The sequence below is a fragment of the Phasianus colchicus genome, chromosome 1 (genome assembly GCF_987193195.1).
Source record: "Phasianus colchicus chromosome 1, bPhaCol1.hap1.1, whole genome shotgun sequence".
Classification (NCBI taxonomy): Eukaryota; Metazoa; Chordata; class Aves; order Galliformes; family Phasianidae; genus Phasianus; species Phasianus colchicus.
The window spans coordinates 56,470,084-56,497,999 of NC_143436.1; the positions used below are offsets into that span (position 1 = coordinate 56,470,084).

The 27,916-nt window shown below is 36.9% G+C and overlaps 1 protein-coding gene across 8 annotated transcripts; it reads right to left on the reverse strand.

The window, feature by feature from the left end:
* Positions 1 to 95: 95 nt before the first annotated feature.
* SPIC (Spi-C transcription factor) lies at positions 96 to 27,910 on the reverse strand. 8 transcript variants are annotated; one of them, XM_031589763.2, is made up of 8 exons: positions 26,760 to 27,910; positions 26,210 to 26,285; positions 14,156 to 14,405; positions 8,644 to 8,670; positions 7,903 to 7,996; positions 6,099 to 6,211; positions 5,280 to 5,388; positions 96 to 2,213 (listed from the first exon to the last, which is right to left on the reverse strand). In XM_031589763.2, exons 4-8 carry the CDS (start codon positions 8,644 to 8,646, stop codon positions 1,786 to 1,788), a joined length of 747 nt encoding a protein of 248 aa, XP_031445623.1. In that variant the 5' UTR covers positions 8,647 to 8,670; positions 14,156 to 14,405; positions 26,210 to 26,285; positions 26,760 to 27,910; the 3' UTR covers positions 96 to 1,785. The 8 variants fall into 8 exon arrangements, with proteins under 8 accessions (XP_031445623.1, XP_031445622.1, XP_031445617.1 ...); XM_031589762.2 differs by having other exon boundaries at positions 26,210 to 26,289; XM_031589757.2 differs by having other exon boundaries at positions 26,210 to 26,301.
* Positions 27,911 to 27,916: the final 6 nt, after the last annotated feature.

Here is a 27,916-nt window from a genome sequence, read left to right on the forward strand (position 1 = left end):
TTTTGAAGTAAAAAGTAATGGAATAAAAAAAAAAGTATTTATTTCCTTAACAAGTAGATGAGAGAAGTGAATCTAAACACACTGACAAAATAAGCATTTTACACAAGGTAGATTCTTATTGCAGTGTATGTTACCAGCCTTCTAAATAACACAGAGTCAGAGTGCAATTGGTGACAGATGTTTAGTAAATTAACATGCAGTTTCTCATCAAATTTATGTACATCCTGATATTCAAAATGTTGTATTTAGGTAGGTGCTCACCCAGTGAGAGCATCCTGACTTAAAGATCACAGTCCTTTGTAAAAATCCCACTATATTCAGTGCTACAGCGGAATCCAGACTGAGCTACATACAACTAGAGGTATCTTGTGTCTATTTTATAGAAAAGTTTACACATGGAAAACTATACTCAAAATATAGTTATAAGTTATGATCTGCTTATTTTGTTGTTTAATATACCTCGTATTTCTAAGGGTACACATTTTTCATCTTAACCAAAGTATTAACACAAAATCTTAAATTTTGCTGGAGTGGAGTATGCTGCATTGTGTCTATTACATGAAATGATTTCCCTGTAGATGTAAGCAGGAGTTAGAGCAAGTGGTAACTATTAAAGTCAGTGAATTTCATGAAACATATCAAGCCACCATGTATACCTCTTCACAGATATCAATTTTCTTTTTATTTCTACCTGAACCTGCAGTCACTTGAAGCAATATGCAGAAAATAAGGTTGAATGCAGTCAAGTGGAAGTATTTTAGCACAACAACCAAACTGTATGATGATACAAGCTGACAAATGAATAGAAGTATAAAAAAGAGTGTACTTAATGGTATCATCCTGGTGTAAGGGGATAGTACTCAGTTTTTTTATCTAAATTTTCTCTTCTTCTCCAGGTAGAGAAGATAAAATTACTGTCTCTCAACAAGAGTACCATGCAGAAAAAAATCTGGAGAAGCAATACTGTATTTCTATATATAAAGTTATAACTCCAAAGGTCGTTGTAAATAACAAAGCTGGGTTCATCAGCTGAGTGTAGAACTGGTGGATAGAAGTACAACTCCTCATACTAGTGGGGGCAAACTGTAAATATCTTCATAAAAAACATAATCCTTTGCTAACTCTGTCACGGTATGGTCTCTTTCTCAAATAATCCCCTGCCAACAGTGAAATGCACACCTGGTGATCCTAATACCATGTGTCAGGATCTGTGCTAAAATATGTTAATATAAGTGATTAAGGATTAACAACTTGGCCAACAGGTGCACCTTCATGTGGACTCTATAGTTCAGCCAGGGATTCACTCAGAAATCATCCCTTAATAAAGAGCATTGATGAAAAAACAGACAGTAGCTTAGCACAGTTGCCAAAACTCTTCCCTTTCTAATTCACATGCATCCAATTGTGAGCTATGGTACAACAGTATCTGCATTCTGATTGGAAAGTTCGGGATATGCACAGAACTTCCGATGAAATGAATGAGCATTATCAGGAAGGGATCTTTGATCCAGACTGCAGACAAAAGTTTTGATCCCTATCTTGGATATACTAGCTCGAATTTGATGTACTTCCTTTGATTAATGCCAAGATAACAGAATCTGCCCTACAGCTGCTGTTTTTCTTCGATATTCAATGACTATTTTTTGGTAACTTCAAAAGGAACAAAGTAGGTTAAGATCATTTTGTTAAGCCCTCTTCATGTATTTGCATGATATAATATAGGAAAAGCTATGTACAGAGAAGAGTTCCTGTGCTGGAAAGTGTTATGAGCTGTTTAAGTGATGTCTAGCTGTTAGCATGCTGTAATGCATAACCATTGTTATACATGTAACTGTTGTAATTGGTCCAGTCATCTGCACATTGATATTCTTGATTAGGCTGAATGTATGGATGATAAACAGTTTCTTTTCCCAAGAAGTATGATGGAGCAAGTCTTTGTAAAACAACAGCACTGAATTGGTATGTCAGCTTCCTTCGAATTTTAATAATTTCACCTGTTCTTCCATAATTCCTCAGTGCTCTGGCCATTTTCTGATATGTCATGATCTTGCGGTTTCCCTTTCTTTCTCCCCACAGCTCTGCAAGTTTCTCCTTGTTTTTGGAGACAAATTGGAAGACACCATTGGGCTTATCCACCCATTGGATGCAGTTTGCCATTGCTGGATCATACAGAGACTCGTGGAGGTACTCAAACAGACGAAGTTTTTTTCTACCTATTAAGAAATAAAGTACAAAAGGTCAGAACAGAACTCATGCTTATTTTAAAAGGTAAGCAGTTGTCTTATCCCTGGAAAAGATCTTAAAGGAAAAAGCAGAGGTAAACCTAGTAACCCGTCAAAAAGTCTTCAAACAAACATTTTGCAGGAAATCATGTCCTCAGGCAGCGCTGGCAAGAAGTTCTGAAGGTCCAATCTGAATGCTTTTTAATAAATACTTTCTCTTATTAATTAGAACTCAAAGATTTTGAGATTAATCAATTTTGACAGGTTTGTTTCAGGACTGTTTTGAGGAAGCAAGGTAGGCTCTGATATAAGAAGGAGTGAGCAAGAAGGAAAAGCAAGTTTTGCAGTGTAAGTTTCACCTAGTCAATAAAGAGCCTTAACCTTCTTGCACACTGTATATTTCTAAAAGCATGCAGAAATTTAAACTTGCCTTCCAATGCAAAATAAAGGAAGAAATATTTGTCAGTTAAGAAAATTCTCCTTCCCACAGGTCCAGCTCTCAAACTTAAGTTTACTAGTAAGGTTTATTTAGTTTCACATAAGTCTTGTGGGTCCCTGTCTTTGAAGCACTCCTAGTTCCTTTCGCTGGGCTAAGGGTGACCAAGAAGCTGCCATAAGGAGGAAGAATTGAAGATTACAAGACAAAGAGGAACATTTTGCAGAAAGGAGAGTATATGCAGAAGAACGGCTTCCACTTCAACAAAAGTGGAAACAAGCAGCTGCATCTAAATTTCATAGTCTTGTCTTGCATGGCTATTTTAAACTAAAGGTTGGGGAAAAGTGACAGTTGCTAAGGAACAGTGAGGTTGAGCCAAGACATCTGTTAGGGATGACAGTAACTCTGCTTCTGGTGATAAGGAAATAGGAGAGAAGTGGCCAGACTAGGAAGAAGAAGATCCTGAAAACAGAGGTACTTTCCAAAAAAAACCTTTAAAGTTTCAGGATCTAAATAAAAATTGGCCTGTAGTTGGAAGTACATTTTTTACTATACATACATATAATATTGCCAAAATGAATAGCTTAAAAGCAAACAAATGAAGAAGACTGCCTGGCCACGGCAGGCCTGAATCATAGTGGGTGACATCCTTAGATCCCCTCCAACCAGAGTTATCCTAAATCCTATGAACCTACATTAGAATGAATAAAATAAGGGGGACATCTGGATGTTTTTTCTGTTCATCAGAGCCTCTAGCTGCTGCAGAGTCTGCGGAAAATAACTATGTGACGCTGTATGTAGCAGCATCTCAGAGTTCATACTGTCTGTCCTCAGTTGTCATTTCTGTCCAAGCTTTTATTTCTAGACACACACACACATGTACTTCTTTCTCCAGCTGATGTCTTAGTTTGAGAGTACATAAGGGTTCATGTGTGTGACTGAAAATATGTTTCTATGCCCCAGCTATTATCCCCAAAGCCATACACCATGTGGACACATCAATTTGAGCTGGGATTAGTGCATGGATCTTTGCATTGCATAAGTCAGCAGTGGTCACTACCTGTCCTCAAACTGTTGCACAGAATCAGTCCAAGCCAGCAGGCTAGTTTATGTAGGTTCTTACGTGGTCACTGGAGAGAAAGAGCTCCTCCAGAAGATGTTTCAGAGTAACTGAATTAAGTTTCTGCACTGAATTGGCCCAAAGCAGCTTAATTCTCTCTGAAAGTGTCTTTTGAATTTCTCTCTAGATTGTCTCCACCTACCATGCTTTAATTCATAACAAGGAATGGTTTTGAAATGCATGAACTGGACTTGATTCAGAAGCAACCAGATTCAAAGATGCTTTCCAGAAGCAGTTTAAGTCACAGTAAATTTCTTGTGGACATCCTTGACATAGCCCTAATAACCACTGTGAAGCACATGGAACATGGACTTTAGATCCTCAGTGCTGGTTGTTTCATCTACAGATCCATTCCTAAAGGGCCACACTACTTGCTATTGTACAGATAACCTCTCATGCATCAGTAGGGGCTCAAGAGGACTGAAATTGCAGAGGTACATAGTAAATAGATTGATAATAATGTAAAAGAAACATGAAATAGGAAATAAAGCTTAACAGAGCAGTAACAACAGTGACTTCAGCTAATGACATATAAAATTCCCTGGAACAACACTGGATAAAACTTAGAAGAGCAACATTTCTGGATTGGCATGTTTGTGTTTGTGCCAGTGAATGTCAAGATTCAGGAGTCCTGAACTTAAAAGAAGAGATTATTCTTCTCATCGTCCCGAGGAACTTGTAGTAGCTGAGCTACTAAGCAACAGAAACCACAGTACCCACCATCAGTGGGAAGGGATGATACCAAAATCTGACAGCATGTGGTTAAAGTTAAGAGAAGGGGATTTCAAAAAGCAAGAAAACTAGGAAGCTGCTCAAAAGGACCCTACAGTCAAAAGTAGGTATGATAGCTCAGAGTGGAAGCTGTGGAAATCTCATCCAGTACAGTCATAGAAAGGATGCTGAGTCCCATCTGAAAAACAGAATGAATGCAACAACTGAAGTACAGTGATAATCACTGGCACCTGACCTGTTCTCTACAAGAGAGATGTCCACTCAAGTAGAGTAAGTCAAAAAGAGCATAAAAACAGCTATCAAATTGTGCTCCTTTTCTTGTCTCAAAAGCTAAGAAGAAATTTGAATATTAAACAGAGAAAGGTATAAAATCAAATTCAAACATATTAACATCTGGGGAAAACCTTTGAGAAAGCCATTACTTGCTGGATCACATGAAATAAATGAGTTATTAAAGTGATTAAAGATATTGCTGTACTTCTATGCATTAGACTTCAACTGAGATGATTTGAAGTGAAAACGCATCCCTTGTTCATTTTTCCATGTAATAAGCAAGAGGAGAGAATGAGAAGTGAGGAGATTTATCTTAAAATATAAGGTTTAGCAGACAGGAACTGAACATTTGCAGTTGTATTCTAGTTGTCGTTAAATATTTTTTTTCCTATCAAAAGTAAAACAAACAAAAAAACTAGAACATAGAATGCATGATTCATCAAGGGAATTTTAAATTAACACAATGCACTTATCAAGAGATATTTTTTCTACACACCTTTCCCTGCTTTTGGCTGGACAGCAGCAGCATGCATCACTTGGCTTTCTGGAGTATTCTGCAGCGTATGGTAGACAGAATCATCTGCATAAAAATCTGCTGCACTGTTCTTCAAGAAGTAAGACAATGAAGAGTTAGCAACTTAAAGATTAATCACCTGAAGCCTTAAAAATACACCTTTTCATCCCCTGACCCCTGGAAGATTTTTTCACAGGCACAAAGGCATGCAGTATACTCTATCATTAATAAGTTACGCCAGCATGTTGAATGGGAATGATGGACCAACAAAGGAGAAATTAAGAGGAAAATCAGAGTAATTGCCTCACTCTGCATCTTCAACCATTCTGCCGGAAGCAGAAGAGGAATTGTGGACATTTTTTTCAGAGTCAATAGAAGACAAGGGCCACCTGGACTGTGTCTCAGGAGAGACTTTGTCAATCCTATGTTAGATTCTCACTAATCTGCTGGTTGAAAATGGGCTTTTGTGAAATTCATTTATTTGAAATTATCTCCTCTGCACCACCTATTTCCCACCACTCCTGCAGGCCACACTTCCAGAATGAAGATGGGCACTGCAGGCTAAAGTTTGTTTGTTAGTTGTCATTTTACATAATGAACCACAGAATAGCACCAAATAGTTAAACTGATTCCTGAAGAAAGGCTAATAAATATGTTTTGCAGATACACTCCAATGTGGTTTCACCTGAATTATACCTGTCCAGACAGAGTTTATAATAGAGGTAGCATAATTATTTCTGCTAGAAGTCACAAATAGTCAGCCAATTTTCAGCTTATGTACATAGCAATTAGCTCACTTACTATCACAGTTCTCCAGCTGTATCCTGGGTCCTCTGTAGAGGGTACTGCAGAGTAGCTGGGACTTGCTCGGAGGTGGGGATGATGGTTGATCACAGTCAGGCAATTTTTATAACCTGAGAATTTGGAGCAAAAACTGAGTAAAAGAAGAGAGAAGGAGGGAAAAACAAACAAACAAACGAAAAACTACTGCAGCAAACAACCTAAGATGCTACTGGGTCTGTCAAAATGCAATTATCCTATTGTTGCCATCTAGGTAATAAATTCCCTATAGCCAGGATGTTTCTTGCCATAATGGTACTGCTAACCACGCCTCTAGGCTTACCTTCATGATTTAAAGCAATGTTTTTAAGATAAAATGTCAGTTATTTTATAGTATTGTGAGATAGTTTGCTTAATATGGAGAGCCAAACTGATCACCAAACGTAGGGAATGGGATAATTACTGAAGATTATTTTACATATTTTGAACAGGAGAAGAGAATGCCAGAGAATGTGATTCTTCAGCAAGTCATTAGTACAATGCAAGTGAGAGCATAGAGACATGAATGAAGTGAAGGACAGAAACTGGTAAGTATGATTCTGGGCAATACTGTTTTATTTATCTAAAAGTATTACTCTTTCAAATCAACTACGGGAAAAAGGAATTTCTCAGAGCATCTGCAGTCCCTGAAAGAAAACTCAGAAGAGAAGAGAAGAGGTCTTCAGGATGTTTAAAAGAAGCAGAAGAGGACACTGGACTGAGGCACTGGAAGTGGAGCAATGTGTGTGAGCAACAAGACGTAAATGCACACTGAGCTGCAAGTGTTCAAATGTCTCTCTGTTGGCCCTGACAATGGATACAGACACTGGGAGCATTTATATATACTTCAGTGTGCAAATTACCACTGAAGTGGAGGCAAAAACTTATTAACAACGGCTGAAGATACGAGCCAATTGGTCTTATTTACATTTCAATATATCACAGATAAACGTGCAAATAAACTTTCTGGCATGAAATACATCCCTCACAAAGGACAGTAAATATGTTCTTCTGGATGTAGAGGATCTGCAATGTAGCTTCTTACTTTCCTTTCCTTCCATTTCTATGCATGATATAAAAACACCATATACAGATGTATTTTAAATTTCATAGCATTTTAATTGCAAATGTCTTCCCTGGACTGGAGGAATATGCAGCTTACCTATATTTTAAGTTTCATAGTGCATAAATCTTAATCTAGAAGCCAGGAAAAGTGCTTTTCTGCTGATAACCTAGACTCCGTCTAAAAATATTTAAAATTTGTACCTTAATGTAAAAAAGCAATTATGGAAACAAAATTCATATGTTGAATTCTTTGCCTTCTTTTAGTCTTTGCACTGGAATTCATTCCTATATGAATTTATTTATAGCATAACATAAGGGCATTTTTCAATTGAAACATTAAAACTGGAATATGCCTGTTACACTTTGGTCTTACATGTTTTGTTTCGAGCTCGGTACACCTTAAATAGTACTGGATGGAAGGGAAAGAGGGGCTGTCCAGTAAATTCTCTGTGATGTGGCTTGGAAGATGCAAACCACCCTGGGCAGTGTCAGGTACAAAAACCCTCCAACCCTTCTTGTCCATTTTGACTGTAGAATGGCTTGGGTTGGAAGGGACCTCAACGATCATCTAGTTCCAAACTCAATGCCACAGGCATCGTACTCCTCAGCTGTCCATTAATCCACCTCTAGGAAGTTACTGTCCCAGCCATACATTTTGAGATACGCTTTTCTGTAAGAATATAAAGCTGTTAAGTAAAATAAAGCAATGCCCCCCCTTTACCTTGTGAGTACTGCATTTCTCTGTCGGAGTGTTGCTGCAGTACTTCTAGTGCATCTTCAAAAGCCTGACCCAGTATATCTTGATCAGGAAAACTCTGCAAGAACATATTTCCATCAAAAGGCAGAAAAGACCAGGTGTTCTTCAATATCATCAGTAAGAAGATCCCAAATAAATAGAGCGATTACATAGAATATGCAGGTATCATACCATCCTCCTGGAATACGTATTTTGCAGAAAATTAAGTATTACCAGAATCTCTACTATTATGAGAAAGTTCTCACTCCCATGAGAAGTCTCTTTGAGGTCAGTGGGAAAACTCTCACGGGTAACATTACTCACTCTGGCAAATGTTTCAAGGTTCATTTCCTTCATTTGCAGCAGAAGTTTACATAAAGGGTGTTACCATTATTGCAGTGTTTTATAGCATTTATTGCAGAGGTATATATCACTTGTTTACCATGATTTATGAAGCCAATATTATCATTCAATATCATTGACATGACAGAAAACTTGCAAATCTGGAATTGCTTATGCAGAGAGAATGTTATATTATATCACTCTAGGAAACAAAACGATTTTGAAATGGATTTTCAGTAAACTTTATTGTTATTTTTGAACCACAGAATGCTAGAACTTCAACTAAAGCTAAGAAAATTCCTCCCAAAATCTGTTGGCCTGAGAGTTTTCTGTAGTGTATTTGAAGTTCTAGGTAATGAAAGAATAAAGGCATTCTAGACTTACCATTATTTAGATATCAAAACTTTAATCCTGTTTAAAAAAAAAAAAACAGTGAAGTTGTATATTTCAAAATAAACAATATCTCAGCATAAATAAAATTAAATGAAATGCATATTATTTCTAGTGATGAAATAAAAGATAATACTACTGATAAAAAATTTAAGATTAGAAAGTGGTAATTTGTTTTAATGCAGTTAAATGCATGTAACATTTTTTTTTTTTTACAATTCATACTATCTTTCATTACTGGTGTTCCCAATTTCATTACTACTGTAGCATTTAGATTACCATCGATATCATCATAAACATATTTTTAAAGACTACATGACGTGAAAAGAAGTTACTGCTGACATTCGGTCTTAGCTCTATTACAACTTTCTCAATGAAAATAGTGACTAGAATTAAAAGATAACATTTAAGTCCTTTTGTTCTTCAGTTGTAGTAGAAACAGGGTTGTTTTTTTCCATTATGTATATCAACATCTGACTGTATACGAATATACAAAAACTTCCAGAGTATGTTTGAGTTCCAGAAACAAATGTCATTGTTTAATGAACAGTGAAAATAGACATTTTTCAGGTATTTTAATATAGAGAATTCTTTTACATACAATATTACTCAGAAACTATTCCTTATTACCTCTTCTTGACATTTGTTACAGATTATAATAATTGAAGTTTCTTATAACTTGTAGGTTTTTTTAATCCACTTCTCATTTCCATTTATATTTCAAAATGGTAAAAATTAACAATAAAAAAATTATTTTTATTTTTATTTTTTATTTTACTCTTTAAAGCTTTGGTTATAGCCTATTGAAAAAAGATGGACATTTTGGTAGTGATTTCATCAGACAACAAAATTGGTCTGTATGATATTTTAAAATGCAAAGGATAGGAAAGATGCTTAAGTGTAAGAGAAAAGTGTTTTCAGCCAAGACTCACGATGGATATTCTAACCTGATAATTATGCCTCAGTCAGAATATACATATCTTAAAGTACAACATTAAATACTGTCAACATTCATAAAAAGCTTTTTAAGATCTTGATGACTATGTATGTCAGAAAGATCTCAGCACGTGGAATGAAATCCTGGTGATTCAGTCAATTGACCTTGCCAGAGCCAATGGGATTTCTCTCTCTAATTTCAGCACAGCAATTATTTCAACAAACTAATTTCACTATAAAGCCAGAACAGACCAAATTAATTCTTTACTTGCAATGGTTACCAGATTCTTGGAGCTGTAGAAATTAAAGATGTGAATCTCATGGGTAAAGACCCTAGTTATCATAATTTTAATTATTTCACTTTCTTTAAAATGCATTTGTCTAACTCAAACTTCAAAGTGACAAGTGGTAACCTTGACAGAACATTTGCAGTTGATGCTTTTCAAAGCCTGAAAGGGTACTGAAAATTATCACTATCAGCAACATACTGTTGAAAGGTCATACCAATTACAAAACTGAATTCAGTTAAAAAAAAAAAAAAAGAAAGAAAGAAAAAGTTACACCAAAAATAAATAAAAATAAATAAATCTGAACACTTACCTAGAATTTCAGCTCTACACACAACACAAGAATCTCTGTTTTCATAAATAAATGAAAGACTGAGTTCCCATAGCAATGGGCTGGCAAAGGGGCTGCATTAAATAGCTGGTTTTGGGGAAGTGTTTTGGGAAGGGAATTTTTCTAAGAGTAAAGGTGTAGTACAGTACTAGCATGGCCTTCATTAAGCAGAAAATAAGGGTGATTTAAACAAATAAAATAAAACTAAACATTATAACTACTTAATGAAATATGAAGATTCTAGGAATTGGAAGAGATTCCTTTTGGCTGTGAGATGTCCTAACAGATCTGCCATTGGTATGTTATATCTAGGGCAAAATCCTACACCCCTAATCTATCCCAAACAGACTGCAGTGGACCTTCTGGTTTTAGATGAACCTCCTGTTTATCTTAATGTAAAAAGAAGACAAAACCAGACTCCAAAATATGAGCTTTTGGGGAATATCAAAAGTCTGCTTCATAGGTCAGGTTTATTGCCCAGGCCCAGCTCCAAGGCATTTAGTAAAGATCCCATCAAGCTGTAGTTGCTGATTTGATGCACCCTTTCTGAGCATCTCAACTCATGATATTTGTCCTCTGAGATGAGCACTCTATATTTTTCAGTACAAAACTTCTTACCACTGACATAATCCTGTGCCATTGCTCTGTGCAACCAAGTCTTTCAGAGGCACGCTTCACAAAATATTGTTAAAATATACTGTGACATTTCTGTAAAACAGTAATTACCTCTTACAACATTTATCTGTATTCTCTCAGTCAAGAACTGTCTTAAGAGTCATAACCTACACTTGTCTATAAATGCTGAGTGGAAGTAATTTGAAGCCAATGTTAGTATCAACCATCATTTGCTTGTTTCAGATGAAAGTTGCCTTTTCAAAATTTACACCACAAACTTTCAAAATTTCTTTTTAATGGAGTATATCAATACATGTACGTGTTTTTTTCAAAATACAAGTTCCACTTCCTAGTACTTTTCTGCTATGACATGGGTTTATAAGGAAAAATGAACCATCAACAGCACTGCCAATTCAGTGACTCAGCACTGGATTTCAGTGCAAAATTCAATTACACAATTAATTCCCTCTCCATAAATGGTTAAGTTTATTCTGTAATGTGGAGAGACGTTGGTGTTTTGGTTTGGCTCTTTTCTGCAGTACAACTGTATCAGATTTAAAATTATGAATGAGCTTCAAGATCCCTTGTGGGTATCATCCTGATAATTGAGGTATTAATAGGCAATCTGACCTACCTACCCCCACATCTCTATCTGAAGTTGGGCAATTCACGCTAATTCTGGATACACGGCTACTGGCTGGGGCCAACGCAACTATGATGAGAGTTGAGAAATTAAAGCCATTACATTGCTCAATCAAAATGTTTCATCTAAGCAAGAGGCTACAGTGTAAGGAAGGTCATCAAAAGTTTATTTTCAGCAGAAATGGGAAAGTGTCATACGTAGAACAAGCATATCACACATAAACATGAGCAATCATTATCTCATAGGGTAAAGCAAACTCCTTCTGCATAGTCAAGATAGGCAATGTGTTGGCCTCTACCAAGAAATGCTGTCGCAGAAGAAAGCCTGTTTTGATTTTTGCACTGGATGGGAAAATAGATTTCAAATAAAAGCCTAAAAAAGATAACTTACTATTGAAATGTTGTCTTGTACAATTGATGTGCCCGACAGCAAAATTTGAATATCAGTAAGAAACCACAGCATCAAGCTTTTTTCCTTCATCCATGTTTTAAAAATAAACTTCCAATGACAGAGTGATTGTTAAAGTTTCAGAACATTCTGTCATTCTTGCTTGGCACTGAAAGCCAGTTCATAATATTGGTATAAGAGAAGCATTTTCACCTTTCTGAATAAAAAGAACTAAATAATGCGTTACAGCACTTGTTGGTGGGCCATAGGAAGCATGAAGACTCTTGCATGAGGCATTGTTAAAATGTAGAATAAAAAACAGTCAAAACCCTCCTATAGAAGCACAAAACTTGAAATTGTAAGCTTTTTTACTAGGCATTTACAGCTTTCTCAGATTTTTTTGAATGTCAGATAGTTGGTAACTGCCAAGGTAAAACAAACTGACTACTTGCAATAGAAGAAGACCCCCTGTTTTTAGAAATGATTCTATAATGGGGAATCACTTGCCCCCTATGTAATAGATCAACTACCAATTCAGCAGTCTTCAAAAGTTAGTTATAAAATGTGGCAGCTGCAGAGAGCTTCCATCCTTGCATACTTGTTCTGGCCTTTGGCAGATCTCTTTGCAAATCTCTTCCAGCTATGCAGCTCTTTGAATGAGCAATGATCTTTGTCATAAATTCCCATGGCTATCAGTTCACAGTACTAATAAACCATAGATGCTGTCTCCCCGTTAGAGAGAACGTGCCTGTGCTCTCATCCTTAACCTAACTATGTTGACCAGCAAATTTTCAAATTCTGACAGTATGCTTGTTCTGGTCTGCTTCATCCAAGGTCTGAAAGGAGCTGGAAAGTTTCTTGTAGCAAGGATACAGCTTTTTTCTTTACAGAGAAGAAACAGGAATCAACAGACAGAGAGATCTCTTCTTTTGCAGTGATAATCCAGGCATAAGTATTTCACAGTGAATTGGTATGGAATATAATTTCAAATTAGTCGCCTCAGAAAGTGCTTGAAGTTCTGAGCCCCGGAATACAATGAAACTTCCCCTTAAAAACACAACAAAACTAACAAAATCCAACAACACTGAATACCAAGCCACCAAAAAATAAAAATAAGCATGCTAACTATTGGCCTACGTAACACTGCCTACTGTGATTTTGATCAGATAATTAGTGTAGAATAACAGACAGAAAAAAAACTGAATGCTAACATTAAAATGGAAAACACAATTATGGCATTATGTCACACAAGAAAAATGAGATAATGAAACTATATCTGAATGCTACATTTGTGCTGGAGGATTTTGGTCTACGCATTTTGACAAACAAAATGATCCATTCAAATACCAGAAGATAAGAATATACTTGTTTTACCAATTGTGCAACAAATGGCAATGAAAATCTATGCAATGCAAAAAACATACTGTTTTATTGCTATTATAATAGTCAGATTTATAGTATGAGTTCCTTTGCTGGTGGAAATTGGTACAGAGCCATCAAAGCCAAAGGATCACTGATGATTTGCATTAACAGAGATTCTGGCTTGTAACTGACACTGATCTAATTTTCAGTTCAGTAAGGTGGAACTTGCTGTGCCAGCGTTGATGCTTCACATTCTTCCTTGACTTCCTGATTTGAACTGTTTCTTCATCTACCTTATACAACATCACATTTGGATAGACTGACATAGTGGCATTTTCATATTTTAATCCTCTTTAAAAAAAAAAAAAAAAAAAACTTTGTCCAATCATTCTCTCCAATTATGACTTATGTATGCAGTATTTTCTCTTCTTAAGAAAGAAGATATAGAAAACATTTTAAAAATTGAATTTTAAACCTGAAATGATAGATTATCTCAATCAGACTAATTTCCCTACCTTTGAATGCGAACCTTTGCCTATTACATTGAGATTCTGAATTGTGATCTTAATATTGATTTATAATAATTTGCTTGAAATTTTTTTGAAATATTGCTTTAATCCTTTCAGAGTTAATACTTTTTTGGGCCTTATAGGGCTAAAATAAAGATGTATTTCTATTTCTTAAAAAGACATTCTACTTTCAGACTACCTTAGAAATAACTGTCATTATCTTAATGTAAATGACAGAAATTGAACCAATGATGTGTTTAAATCTTAATTCTGATTTGGGAATTCACCATTCAGTCTTAAAAGACATTTACTTGGAAAATTTCACATGTGTAACATATTTGGTTTAGATCGATTGAATAATTACAGAACAACAATAAAAAAAATACCAGGCATTTGGATAAATCATTGCAGAGGTTACATCTGAAAATGTAATTACCTCTTTTAGGGCCTAAGAAGAGAAGTTTATTTTGGAGGCTGCATGAGTGGACAGATCAGCTCTTCTGTGGAAAACCCACGTCTAAACCCTCCTCTTAACAACTACACCCAAGATATTGGTCCAGTTGGCCGTGTCAGCAGGCCTTCTCAGGAAGTTTCTTCTTTGGCTCCGCATAACCTAAGGAAGTGAGTTTCTGCTGGGAAGTCCCGTGAAGACAGAAGACCAAAAACCACAACAGAAGCACAAGGAACTAATAACAAATGCAATGAAAAAAAAATTAGTTAAAGAAGATTCTGAAGTGATACATGAAACAATGACATTGATTAATCTACAGTTATGAGTATTTCTGGAATAGATAGAACACCTACAAGCTAATAATCCTGCTGGGGAAAACCATCAGATAAATTAATGATTCAATTCAAGATTAAAAATATCAGAAAATTTTTCAAAAATAGCTGTGGATAATAGATCGTCATCAAGAGATGAACTTGATAAAGGGTAAAAATGGAAAAGCATGTAGAAAGAATAACATAGTCTTTTAATAATCTTAACTTTAATAATTCTTAATGCGGAAGCTGGGGAAACCAAACGAAAACAACATTTTTTATCTATTTGTAGAAGAATCATGCCTTCAGATTCAAGGGGTATTTAGAACATTTGGGATTAACTCAATACCCTATTTTAACTCCATTCTCTCCAAATCATTAAGATGAGATTTTCTAGGCAAAAGAGACTTTTGGACTCCAGAGTATGGAAGAACATATTTGTGTCTATTTTTGAAAACCTGAAAAAACTGGAGTAAAAAAACTGCTGTCGCATCATCCATATTGCAACTTAAAAACTTCACCTTGAAGCTATTGCCACATTAATAGAAGCAGGTATTATGTATGTCTAGGTGCCTAGACTCCAGAATGCAGGAAGTACGTTACTCTCCCTAAGTTCTCTCTGAAGCTTTTGGAGACAGTTTTGTAGCTCCAACCAGAATCATCAGGCACAGTACCACACAGGAAATAAAAGCACTTCATCTAGCTAGTAAGAAACACGAGAAAAAACATGTCCTTTCTTCTAAAACCCTTCTGGGGGGTACAGCAATGGTATGCTAAATGATTGAAGAAATGCCACGGGCAGTGGTGATGTGAGTTCAGTTTCTTCCTCAGCCTCAGGAGTCCAAACGCACACTTTTCACTGTTGAGGAGACCTACATGATAAATGTAGGCTACAGCACTTTTTCACCTTCAAGCTGGGACAGCTAAGTTTGAGTCACTGCAAGCCATCGAAAGGACTGTTTCCAAAACTAACTTCTACAGTTGGAGCAAAATCTACTTAAGGCTATTAAATATAGAAGTATCAACAAATTCCTTAAGCCACAAGATGTCTCATGTAGGGACCTTTACAGCTAATCTAATATCTAATCATCTACAGACTTTGGAAAGCAAGTAAAGAGGTGCTGATGAAATTAAATGCTTACAGAGATAGGCAACTTCAAAAGAGCATTTTTAAATTCAGCTGGAGTATAATACAAAATTATTTCACAATAATAATGCATCCAGGTAGAGCCTGGAAACCAATCTGAGTTGGTGATGATTTCAAAACAGGAAAAATTCTCAGAAGATACATATGCCTTCTAAGAAAATCCATAATAGCATGTAATAAAATTGTTTCTGGTTGCATTGCAAGAATTTGGAACTGGTGGGGTTCATTTTCTAGTTCAAAAATCAGAGTATGTAGGAAATCCAAAATGTGTTCCACAAGCTGTGAGATGGAGGAGGCAGCTGGTATGAGCAAGGCTTAAGAAGAGAGAAAAAGTTGCCCTGCATCAGACCAAAAGTCCTCCTGACTAGTGTCCTGTCTCTGACTGTTTCTCTTACTGGATGCCTAAAGATGAGCGTAAGGGGAAGATCAAGGGGACCTAGTTTCTAGCAATCTGCTACACACAGTCCTCCTTGTGGCTGATGTATTTGGTTTTATGAAGATCTTATTCTCGTTTGGAAATACCAGGATAATCACTGATAGCTGTTATGCATGCCTCAGAGCACGTTGATATTGAAGGACCAGCACCAAATTTTTGGATACAATAATGATAGTTACCTCAAAACAGAGTATTTATAATCAAAGAAGGACAGAGACTTAAAGAGAAAATGAACCAGTAAGGAGAATAAGATCTTAGAAAGTCCATAGCAGCATAATAAAATGAAATAAAATTAAAAGACCTATAGTGGATCTATACAGACACAAAAAAAATGAATGTAATGTAATCTTAATGTATTAAGTGGACAAGTCAGATACAGTGTTCAAGCATACTGGCCGCTTAAACATCTCTTGAAAAGCCACATCTGTAGTAACTTGACTAGGAAAAAATCAGCATATTTTAGTAAGTAAGCTCTAAATTATCTTTAAATCCTCTGGTAAATTATCAGCATTGAAAAAATGCACTTACAGCAGAAAGCAGTAGAAGCAAATCATGGGACCAGCCTAGGTTTCCCAAGAGAACAGAAATAAAGAGTGCCATATAAATGAAAATTCCAATTTTATTCATGATAAGTATATAATTTTTTTTATTCATTAGAAGGGTGCCAGCTTATCTTTACATTAAATGAAGGTCAGTATTGTCAAGAATGGTATGAAGCTTATATTTCCTTTATAATTTCAGAATAGGAAGAAATAGTATGGAGATATTATAAAAAAAATAAATTTCACTCTAAAATCTTTTTTAACACAAAACTGAGTTTTCTGTGTTACTCAGTCTTTCATAGAAAATTCATCAGAAGCCTAAGTACCAGAAATGTAAACTGTGTGTTGGCATTACCCCCTGAAAACTTAAAGGGGAAATTGGTTTGGTCTTTCAACCAAGAGATGAAATATTTCATAGGGATTTTCCTCTAAACATTTCTACTACAGGTACTTTTGCCTTAGCTAATTAAAAACAAGGTGCACTGATAGCCTGGATGAGACTGTGCAATATGCACCAGGAAGGCCAACAGCCCCTTGTAGGCCTATGTGTTGAAAAATTGAAATCGCCTTTACCTTTAATACCAAGGCATTCAAGTGTGGAATCATATTTTGGTATCTTTCTCATACATATTAGTACCATGCTCTATGACAGGTGCCACGAAGTTTTGGATCTGTGCAAACGTGTAACCACCAAAGGCCTAGCAGCTAAAGCCTCTGACAAGCTGTCCATTTTCAGGAACAGATTAAGTCCTGACAGGGAGATGAACATCTGTTTCCTACACAGGGCTGAGAAGAAAAAAACAGAGTATTAGAAACTTGAAAAAAAGATAATCTGAAAGGAAGGAATCATAGAATCACTGAACTGTAGAACCGCCAAGGTTGGAAAAGACCTCCAATATCATCCAGTCCAACTGTCCACCCACCACCAATATTTCCCCATTAAACTATGTCCCTTAGTGTCACATCCAAACATTTCTTGACCACCTCCCGATACAGTGGCTCAACTTCTCCCTGGGCAGCCCAATCCAGTGCCTGATCACTCCTTTGGAGAATCTGTTGTTTCTAATATACATTCTGAACCTCCCCTGGTGCAACTTGAGTCCATTCCCTCTCATCACTAATAGGAAGCTGTATGGTTGCGGGGAAGATAGAAATAAATAGTTATGAGAGGTAACCTACTGATAGAGCTCAGTTGCAGACATGAAAATGCATCAAAAGCTCTGAATCAAAGTAGTTTAAATCCAAGAACTACTTAAGGCCATTATGAGCATTATAATTTTAGCAATGAAAAAAGTCCAGCACATTCAGTCTTTACTGAAGGAGTAGAATGAGGTCAGATTTCAGCCTTAGTTCTAGATAAGAGAAATACATTTTAAGGAACTGCGCAGTGGTAAAGGAAATTCTTTAAATATAGAATTCCTCTTGCTACTATGCTCTGAAGATGACTTAAAATAAAAGCCAGTCCAAATGGGGTTTTAAGCTTTGATGATACAAACACTTTATGTGGGCATAAAGTGCTATCGCTAGCAAACAAGTGCTTCCTATATTACCAAGGAAGCATTGAAGAAGCACTTAGGCTTTGGGGTTTTTTGATTCTGGTATTACAGAAATCCTGTACCTTAATGGTAGGGTGGGAGGCATTCTGGTAACATTGTTTCTCATCCCGGAATCTTTCTCTGGATTGGAATTTTATGAAACAGTGATTTGTGGTTGGAAATTTCAAATTAAACTGTATTTTTGCCAAGATTTCCTCTTGGCCACATTCTTTTCAATTTCTTTAAAATAAATCCCAAAATCTGACAAGTTACTTGTCTAAGAAGAGTTGGTTTTTTCATTAGTTCATTTGTTTTTTCTACATTCCATCATGAAAATGATTAGAAAAGAGAAATATAAGGGGAAGAGATCAGTTAAAATAAAATTTAGGAACAGCTTGTTGTCCACATTGCCATTCTCTTTTCTTTCAACAGCTGTAGAAACCCACAGAATCAAATAGATATTTCAAAATCCAGTTTCCTTAGAAGAGACCTATAATAAAAGGCCGAATAACTGTTTAATTATCACTGAATTCAACAAAGAAGCAAGAGTCTTGGAAGGCATACCACACCTCAGCCTCATGTAGCTGCTGTGAATGTCTTCTATGCAATTCCTCCACCCCACACCTACAAAACGATCTCAGCTAGCCCAGCTCACTCAGGAGTGAGGATGCATTTGATAAAGGTAGGTACAAAAGAAATACCAAAAGCATGAGGCAGATTGAGAAATGGAATCATGGCTTTATGAATAGTGCTTCTGGTTGCCTTCTGTGATATTGCTTTTAAGCTGCTGACAGGCTAGCTACTTTATTCACTCATGTACAAGAGCCTAAAATAAAGATAGGCTTAATTTAAAGTGGCTTCCTTTAAGATGATTTCAGAAATGTACAGAGCTAGAGACACAGTTCTAGAAAACATTCAGATGTAGCCTTAAATTCATGCCTAGTAAGAAGCACATTTTAACTTAATACTTAGCATGTACTTAACATATCCGAACAAGTTGAGACCCCGATTACATGACAGTAAGAGATACCACTGCATAATAATACAGTGCCTTGCATTTTATTACCTCCCCAAAAAGATGCACACACCTTTCAGTAATAAATGTAAATAAGATTCTAGAGGAAGAAGCTTGCAAAGTATATTTTTAACATGATACAGCAAGGGGAAATGAGAAACATTGAGTGCCACATTACTCTTCAAATCAAATAGTATTTTTGACTTGTGTCTGCCTTAGTTTCGTCATTTCAAGTCAAGCTCTTAATATTATCTGTACAAAAATATACACTGGAGTCTCGAAAAACTTTTAGATTCAAAGAATGTAGAGCCTAGTCAATTAAAATTAAGCACAACAGAAAGATTATGTATTACATATTCACAATCTGAGAGATTAAGTTTTACTCTATCTCATGCCAGGGAGTTACAGTGCAGGTCATGACCTCTAATTCTTGCCTTTTTTCAATCTGATTTTGAATAAATGTTGAAAAAGACAAAAAAATTGAAATCACAACAGAAATAATGGCTTAATGTTACGTTTGCATGCCACTGTGCTCCTCATGTTGAAAACTTTCAGCTAAAATCCAAGGCAAGCAGATCTGCTTTGTCCTTAATGATGTCCTTTTGAGGACTGTTCAATTACAGAAACAGAAAATCTCACAGGTGTGTTTTATGATGAGGACATGTCTGTCTTCTGTTCCACAAACACTTGTCTGAATTTAGATAAAGCTGCAAGCCCCTGGAATTCTTCCCTTCACTCATACTCAATACATTTTTACTCTTCAACATGTGAAGACAGAGGAGATGTGCTTTGCTCCTTCTCAGCTTCTTTCTAAGCAGTGGACTGTACACACTTAAGGAAAACTTAAAGAGGAGAATTTGGGCTTATTTTTGGGGGGCCTATATGAGGAGAGTACAACTAGGAATGAGAAGTCTTCGTTTGAGCAGGTCAGGAAGACCATAACGCAAAGACAGGGAGAATGGAAGACTGGTCTGTAATAGACAAGAAAAGGAGGTTAAGGTTAAGGACTAGAAGGGAAGCATCAAAGCCCTTTTCCAATTTCCAAACTCTCAAGATTTAAGAAGGACTCAGCAGAAGCATTCCAGGGATAGAAAATGCTAAAATCAAAATCATAACCTCCCTGCCATCTTCCCTGGTTATGTGAACATTTCCCTCTGAAGGACTCTGCTTTTTCTGTGCATGGAATTAATTTTGCTCTAATGCTGACTGTTCGGTAAATGAGACTGTCATGTGCAGAAACCCTGCTGCATCTGTTGCAGAAGTTATAAATGAATCTAGTGAATAAGGAAGAGAGGATGCTCTCAAAGTTAAAGCAGCTGAAGGCTACTCAGGAGAAGTGGGTTCTGACCCTGTCTTTACCACAGAGTTCCCAAATGATGCTAGGCAAGTCCCTTTGAACAAACATTCACAGGTGGTCACTTACTGTGTGTTCCTCATTTTCTGGGTGTCTGACATGAGACCCCAGTACAGATTTGCAGAAATGCTGAGTAGCATCAGCTGCAACTATGGTCATGGAGAACAGGCTGAGCCCACAGCTGCCCACAAATGCTGAACTCTCTAAAACACGAGCTCTTGGGTATCTTTTATCAAATGCACAACAGGAGTGGGTGTTCTCTAAATTAATCTCTTTGTGACTTCATCTCACAAGTGTGAAGAAAGGACAATAAAATTATCTTCCTGCCTTGAAGATCTTTGGACTATAAATGTCCTAATGCTTTTACAGTATTTTTATGTTGCAATGAGACTTGTGCAGCAAAGATTGTGCAGCAGGAACAGCTGGTGATGATAGCAATGATGATGGGCACAGACTGCCCAGGGAGGTGGAGATGACAGTGATATCTTCCCAGTTCTTTGTTTGGGAAAGTAACCACTCTGCATGTAAATAAATTTCCAAGCAGTACCATCCTCAGCAGTATCACATGAGGAATTAGAGTTACTAAGTGGCTGCTGTCTTTATACAGACTCCAGCTCATTATATGAGATGTGGTTAGAGCTTGAGATTTGTCCATAGCAAAGAAGTCAGAGCTTTGACATGTCTGCTCTCTTATTTCACAGTTTTGTTCATTTTCTAGCTGTCCATGGTCTTCTCACACAAACATGGCATGAAAATCTTGATATTATCTTTGCACTACATGTGCAAAAACAATGCATCTACATTCCGATGAAGAAAGAGAAACATCAGGTCTTTTTCAAAAGTAAAAAAAGAAAAATTAAACATAGCACTCTTTTCCTGCATGCCATTTCAAAGGAATTAGATCGTTTCTTTTTCAGTCCTATTTGCCTATAGTTAGGTATTAAGCAGCAGTTATAATAAATACCACAAACTGCCTTTTAAAGAGGTCTTCCTTTTCTATTTCAGGGTACAAAGATTGATGAAAAAATCTTTGTTTGTGAAAATTACATTGATCAGTAATAGCTTTGGAAGTGAAATGAAGCAAAATTAAGGTAAATAAGCAGAAAATTTCCCCAACTTTGGTTTAAATAATCTCCACTTGAAATCTCTATGAGAATGCTACAGAAAACATAGATCTACTTTTAGGAGACAAACATGACTCAGCATAAGGTTTATTATAAATAAGTTCCTCATTTTTAATAGAACTTGAAACTTGCTAACATAGTAGCACCATTCTTACCAAACAAAAGTAGTAATTCCACACCCTACATTCCAGCAGACATACCTGCTCTATTTTAAAACCAAGAAGTAAATGCAATCATTACACAAAAAAAGTACATGGAATGTATTATTTTTACACAGGAATTATAAGGCGTTACGTAGGTAGATAGATAAATAAATAGTTTGACACAGACAGAGCTGTGTGGTAAGAGGGAGAACAAGTTCAGCAGAGAACATGCTTTGTTCTATGTCAATGAAGAAAGTGTATCTGAAATTTCACTTCTGTTTACACCAGTAATAAGCTGCTGTGCTATAAAGAATATTGCCTTTGATCCCAGGGAAAGTACTTTTCCGCACTGTCTTGTTTCTGATTAATAGCTATGAATACATTCTGACTTCAGAGCTGCAGTCTTAGTTAAACTATACATACTTAAGTATTCTGTGTCTTCTGAGACTTAAATTCTTCTGAGACTTAAATAAGTCTCCCTTTACCAGGCATACTTTTTGTTGGGGTTTTAGGTAGCTGTTTAAGACAACATGAACATACTAGTTTCATACCTTAGTACACTACTGCAAGAAGTTTTGGAAAACACCAAATGTTTTTTGCTTTATGAGATCATTTGCCCTTTGTGTTCATCTTCTGTCACTGTGAGGAGCTACTTAAGATCTCTGAATGATTTCCCTAAGACATTCCAAGTGATGTATGGCATACTACTTGAGGAACTATGAATTTAGCTGATGAGCATACAGATGAGTAAATGAACTCACAGAGGTAAAGGACACAAGAAAACATCAGAAAACTTCTCATTGTAGCAAGGAAGCTTCAGTTGAAAGTAAGGCTTAGTAACTGGAAAATAAAGCCACATATTTCTCATTTCTTGCAAAGGTAATTTTAGCTTATTGTGTTTGTTGTTGTTGTTGTTGCTGTTGTTGTTTTCTTTTCCTCTTTTTAGATTTGCTTGCAGTGCTTCACATTTGTAGGTGACTGCTGACTTGAAAAGCTTTTGGGCAGAATCCAGAATCCATTAGCCTCTCCTATAGTTACAATGATCCTGCTTTTTCCTGGCTACAGATCTTACAGTTGTTGGAAAGCTTTCAGAGGCTCATGGGACCTGGTGATTATGCTGTGGACTTGTCTGAACTGAATATCTAAAAAATGAGTTGCAGGTGATTGTGAGAGAATAGACTTGCTGTTCCAAGTGATCTCTTCTGGTCTGTGTTCCAAACCAAATCGATCAACACATATCATGTTTATTATCTTGTAAATACCAATAATCTAAACCAAAAATAACAAACTTCTGTGGTCTTTTGCTTGTTTTTGGTGTTTCTTTAGTTGTGGTTTTCTTTTTGTTTGTTTGTGTTAGTTTTTGTTTTTTTTGTTTTTTTTTTTTTGAGCCAATATATTCAGACTTTTGATTTGTGAGTACAATGTGTTGCCATAAGCATATCTCTTCATAAGTCCTTGTCAATGGAATTTCATATTTTGTCTAACACATGTTGAAACACCATACAACCAGGCCAACTTCTGCACTGTTTTTGACTGCAGTGCAAAATGAAAGTCAGTAATTGTTCTGGTTCATGACAAATTTAATTGTTTTTCATCACAAGAAACTGAAAAGTTATTGAGCTTTTAAAGGAACAGTTTGAACTTCTGGAGCTACTAATTTGAATGTATTAATTTTAAGCAAATTTCTATGATACAGAGATAAGTGGTTTGGTGGCAATGCATATGTTAAAGAAAACAGAATTGGCATTCATAAGCTGTCAGCAGGTAGGCCACTTTAATGAGAAAGCAGAAGAGGAATTAATGGATGTATAGACAAATTAGGGTATTGCTAGGATTGTTCAGTCTGGAAAAGAGTAGGCTCAGAGGAGATCTTATTGCTCTCTATAATGACCTGAAAGAAGCTTCTGGAGAGGAGGGGTCAGCCTCTTCTCTGATGTAACTGTGATAAGGCAAGAGGAAACATTGTGCCAGAGGAGATTCAGGTTGCATATTAGGAAATATTCTCAGAAAGAGTGGTGATGCATTGGAACAGGTTGCTCAGGGAGGTGGTAGAGTCACCAATCCTCAAATTGTTTAAGGAAAGGGTAGATGTACTTATGGATGTGGTTTAGTGGGCAATATGGATGGTATGTGGAGAGCTGGTCCAGATTAAAGGTCTTTTCCAACCTTAATGATTCTAATGTAGTGAGAAATGAAGCCAAAGCTGTTCTGAGACAAGAAGACACTTCTGTGCTTTGGTCATCTTTCTCTGCATCTGTATCCACAAACTTTTAGGTTTGGTTGGTTTCCATGTTTTTTGCCCCCTACCTTTCACAAGATTCACCTCAAAATTTATTCTAAATGAAGAGAAACACGAGCACAAAAACTCAGCTGCAATCAATGTATTTGTGTTCCCTTCCTCCATGACCATGACTTTTAAAGGAGAGCCTCAGTGGGCTGAGGCGTTTTCACAAATGTAAAAAGGAGTTTGGACAAAACCATGCAGAGCCACTTGCTCAGGACATTCTGTACAGCTGTATTTATACTATCATTCACACGGGCTGCTGTACGAAAAATTCTACTGTTCAGGATGTTGCACAATAACTGCTCATTTGAGGATCCCTATAGCGTTAAAGGAGTTATTGACCTTGTTAAGAAGTCCTGGGAGAGAGATGTGCTTCAAAGACTTGGTTCAAGCAAACACAGCATCTATGTATGGGCTGACAGGGTTCTACATTTCTCTTCCAGCAAGAGAGCATAGAATCATAGAATGGTTTGTGTTGGAAGGGACATTTAACATCATCGAGTTCCAACTCTCCTTCTATAAGCAGGGACACCTCCCACTAGATAAGCCTCTTGAAAGAGTGGATTAAGGAAACAGCCACCAGAGGCCTCAAAAGTAATGGAGAGGTTCCTGTGCATATCAACTCAAAGATGGAGAAGGGGAGAAGGCATGTGAACAGTGGCTGAGTCCCTGGGTTTGCTTAGTGCAGAGCAAAGGAGCTGAGGGGAGGCCTGGTGGCGGCGCTGAGCTCTGCTCTGTGTGATAGCGACAGGGCCCGAGGGAACGGTATGGAGCTGTGCCAGGGGAGGGCAGCTGGGGATTAGGGACAGGTCTGCATGAGAGGCCAGTAGGCATGGAACAGAATGCTCAGGGCTGTGAGCAGGGCCCTGAACTGCCAGAGTTCAAGGTGAATTTGGATAATGATCTCAGACATAGGGTCTGATTTTTGAGTGGTCTTGTTTGGAACCAGGAGTTGGACTCCATGGTCCTGCTGAATCCCTTCCAACTCAGGTTAGTCTATGATTCTATGATTCTGTGAACTCTAGTGAGTCTGGGGTCAGACATAGAGAAGAGTGCATGCCAGTCTTTAGAACAAAATGTAGAGGAAACACATGATCTGCAGAGGAAAGTAGAATCTAGAAGAGTTTCTGAAGTGGTTTCTGTATGGTGGAGGAAACCGGTGAAGAAGGTAATGGGTCTGTGTGAGAACAACATGTTTTTGAGGCTCTGGCTAGAACAATAAACATTTAGAGCTGACCAAGTAACTAAAGCTTACAAAGAGAGCACAGAGCTGTGCCAATGACATGCAGTGGTATCACTAACTACACTGGGAATTTTCAGCCCGGGACTGCTTTTCTTTTCAGAAGCAAGGCTACTTGTGAAGTACTTAGGCAACAATGTAAACTATTAAAAAAATAAATTAAAAAATAGGCTAACCAATTCTTTTAAAATAGGTAGTTCTGTTAAAAACAAACAAACAAACAAAAAAATAAAAACCTGTGTCCTATATCCTGTCCAGTCAATACAGTTACTTGCTGAAAATAAGCTCAGTCCTGAGAAAACGTGTAGAAAACGTGGATTCACTCTGCTTTCTGAATGCAAAGGATGCACGATTTCTGGGACAGCCAACAGCCCCACAGCCTGGTGTCAACGATGTACTGCAGCAGAACTGAGCAGCTATTGCTTTGGAGCTGTGGGTATGTGTATCATCTGTTGGTTGTGTGATTTGTAGGTTAGTGTGCCACTGGGAAATTCCTGGGATTGTAATTGCAAGCTTGTTATACAGAGATGTTTTCAATTAATCCTTACTTCAGAAATACAAGTCATAAGCAAAGATATTAGCATAGTACACAGAAATAATGTAGAACAAATACAAGCCAACGTAAATGAACCAGTTGCATGCAACATTACTGAAGGTTTAATCAAGTGTTAAAGTAACCATGCTGTCAGACCATCAATGGAAGAAGGATTAGCCCTCCAAATGTGTGCTTGAATGTAGGTTGAGAAGTGATCAAAAACACTGTCAAGCAAACATACCGCACTTCCAAACTGCTAAGCCCCTGATGGTCAACAGTGCTAATGTACCAATCAGAAGGCAACATTTCAACAAAGAACATCCTAGCTCACAACTAAGTCCAAAATCTATGTTGTTCTGTTCATTCTCCTTACCTGTGTATGCACAAAGTCCACAGAAATGCAGGGGAGGCTCAGTACTTCAGACAATAAAGGTAGGAGCTTCACCATGCTAGCTAGGGGAACAGCTAAATCAGATGAGGTGGGAAGTGAGTTGCAACAAGTACTATTGCAACTAGGTATCTTTTAAAGATGTGTGCTCTAATTCAGTGAAAAATCCCTGAATTACTATATTTAGAAGACAAATACATGATGTCACCATTCAAAATAATACGATTTTCCATTAACTCTTACTAAAATCAAATATGTTGTTCTAATGATTGGACCTCAAATATTTCTGTTGTACAGTTTTCATAGCACGATACATCATATATTTTCAGAGGTGGCTCACTGAAACTGTTACATATGAAGTCCAACAACTACTAAAAATCCCTTTGCAAGTCCAGCAGCTGTTCCAAAGCCATAAGGAATGCTTAAAAGGAGCTTATTACAGGGCCAATGCACAAAGCAGTCATAAACTGTAGGTAGAAACAGCCCATAAGCAATTACATAATGATGACATTTAACAAAACAGTTCCAGCCTTACCTTTAATTAGCGTTTCTGGGAGATGAAGAGAAGATACGTGCCTTATGTGCTCCCTTAGGTCTAATGTAACCCATTCTTATATTGTAAGTATTTAATTTCACAAATGAAAACTGACTTTTTCATTATCAGAAGATTCTTCTGAAGGAGAAAATACAATTTTGCTTATATATTATTCATAGGTGGGGAAGTTGTATCAAATCAAAGAGGTACTTTTTTTCTTCCTGAGGAACATGCCACAGAACAAACTACAAGAAACTTGTGTGAAAAGGAATAAACTATGATTTGCTTTGGGAAGGTACTCAAAAGAAGCTCTGCAAATCTTCCCCTTGCATCAGCCTTTGTCTGTTTTTCTAGTTCAACTTCTGATCCTGTGAAAAAAATTACAATTATCATTCTGACTATTCACTGACTGAATAGCTTCTGAGCTATTACTGGTCAGGACTGAGATCTAAGGATAAAAGATTCATTCTGTGAAGACACCATCTCCAACCTGAGGGTTCACTTGACACCTTCTCAGGTTTGATGCACGCTAGGAACCATTAGGTCAAAGTGAGAGCAACGCATAGAGCTAAATGTCATTAAGCAGCCAACATCACCTGCACATGCTGTCTTGCATATAAAACAGTTGGAAGTTTCTTCGGTATCCACTAACTTATAGAAATGGTATAGACCAAACAGATGGATTCAATGGTCTTTGTATGTCCCTTCCAATTGGAGCTATTCTATTTCATTCCATTCCATTCCATTCCATTCCATTTCCAAGCTGAAAAGTATAAATACTTCAGCTTCCCCAGAAAGACTTCTAAGGTGGATCTAACAGCAGATGGGATTCCGAGGCTTTCATGCCTCTCAGTGACAGAGAAGGCATTTGTCCTCTGACCATCAGCTAAGTAATGATTTTGCTCACGGGTACAAGAATTATGAGTTAATGAAGTGATGACTTAGCAAATTCACACTTCAGATTAGACTTTCATGCTCCCCTTTTAGATAGAAGGGGATGGAGTCCTTGTTTGATATGCTTGTTTATCTTTACTGATGAACTCATAAAATAAAAAGTAATTTAGAGGGCACATTGGTCCTTGAATTTAAGAGATCCAAATGAGCCATGACACTCCATCCTCAAAAGCAATCAACAGAATCAAACAGCAGGAATTATT

Excerpts from the sequence above, each read along its gene's own strand:
- SPIC (XM_031589756.2), bottom strand. The coding sequence starts at position 8,008 with ATGTTCTTGCAGAGTTTTCCTGATCAAGATATACTGGGTCAGGCTTTT. Across the intron at positions 5,389-6,098 it reads ACAGCTGGAGAACTGTGATA|AACAGTGCAGCAGATTTTTA; the intron begins GTAAGTGAGCTA and ends TACTTCTTGAAG. Across the intron at positions 2,214-5,279 it reads CCAGCCAAAAGCAGGGAAAG|GTAGAAAAAAACTTCGTCTG; the intron begins GTGTGTAGAAAA and ends ATTTCTTAATAG.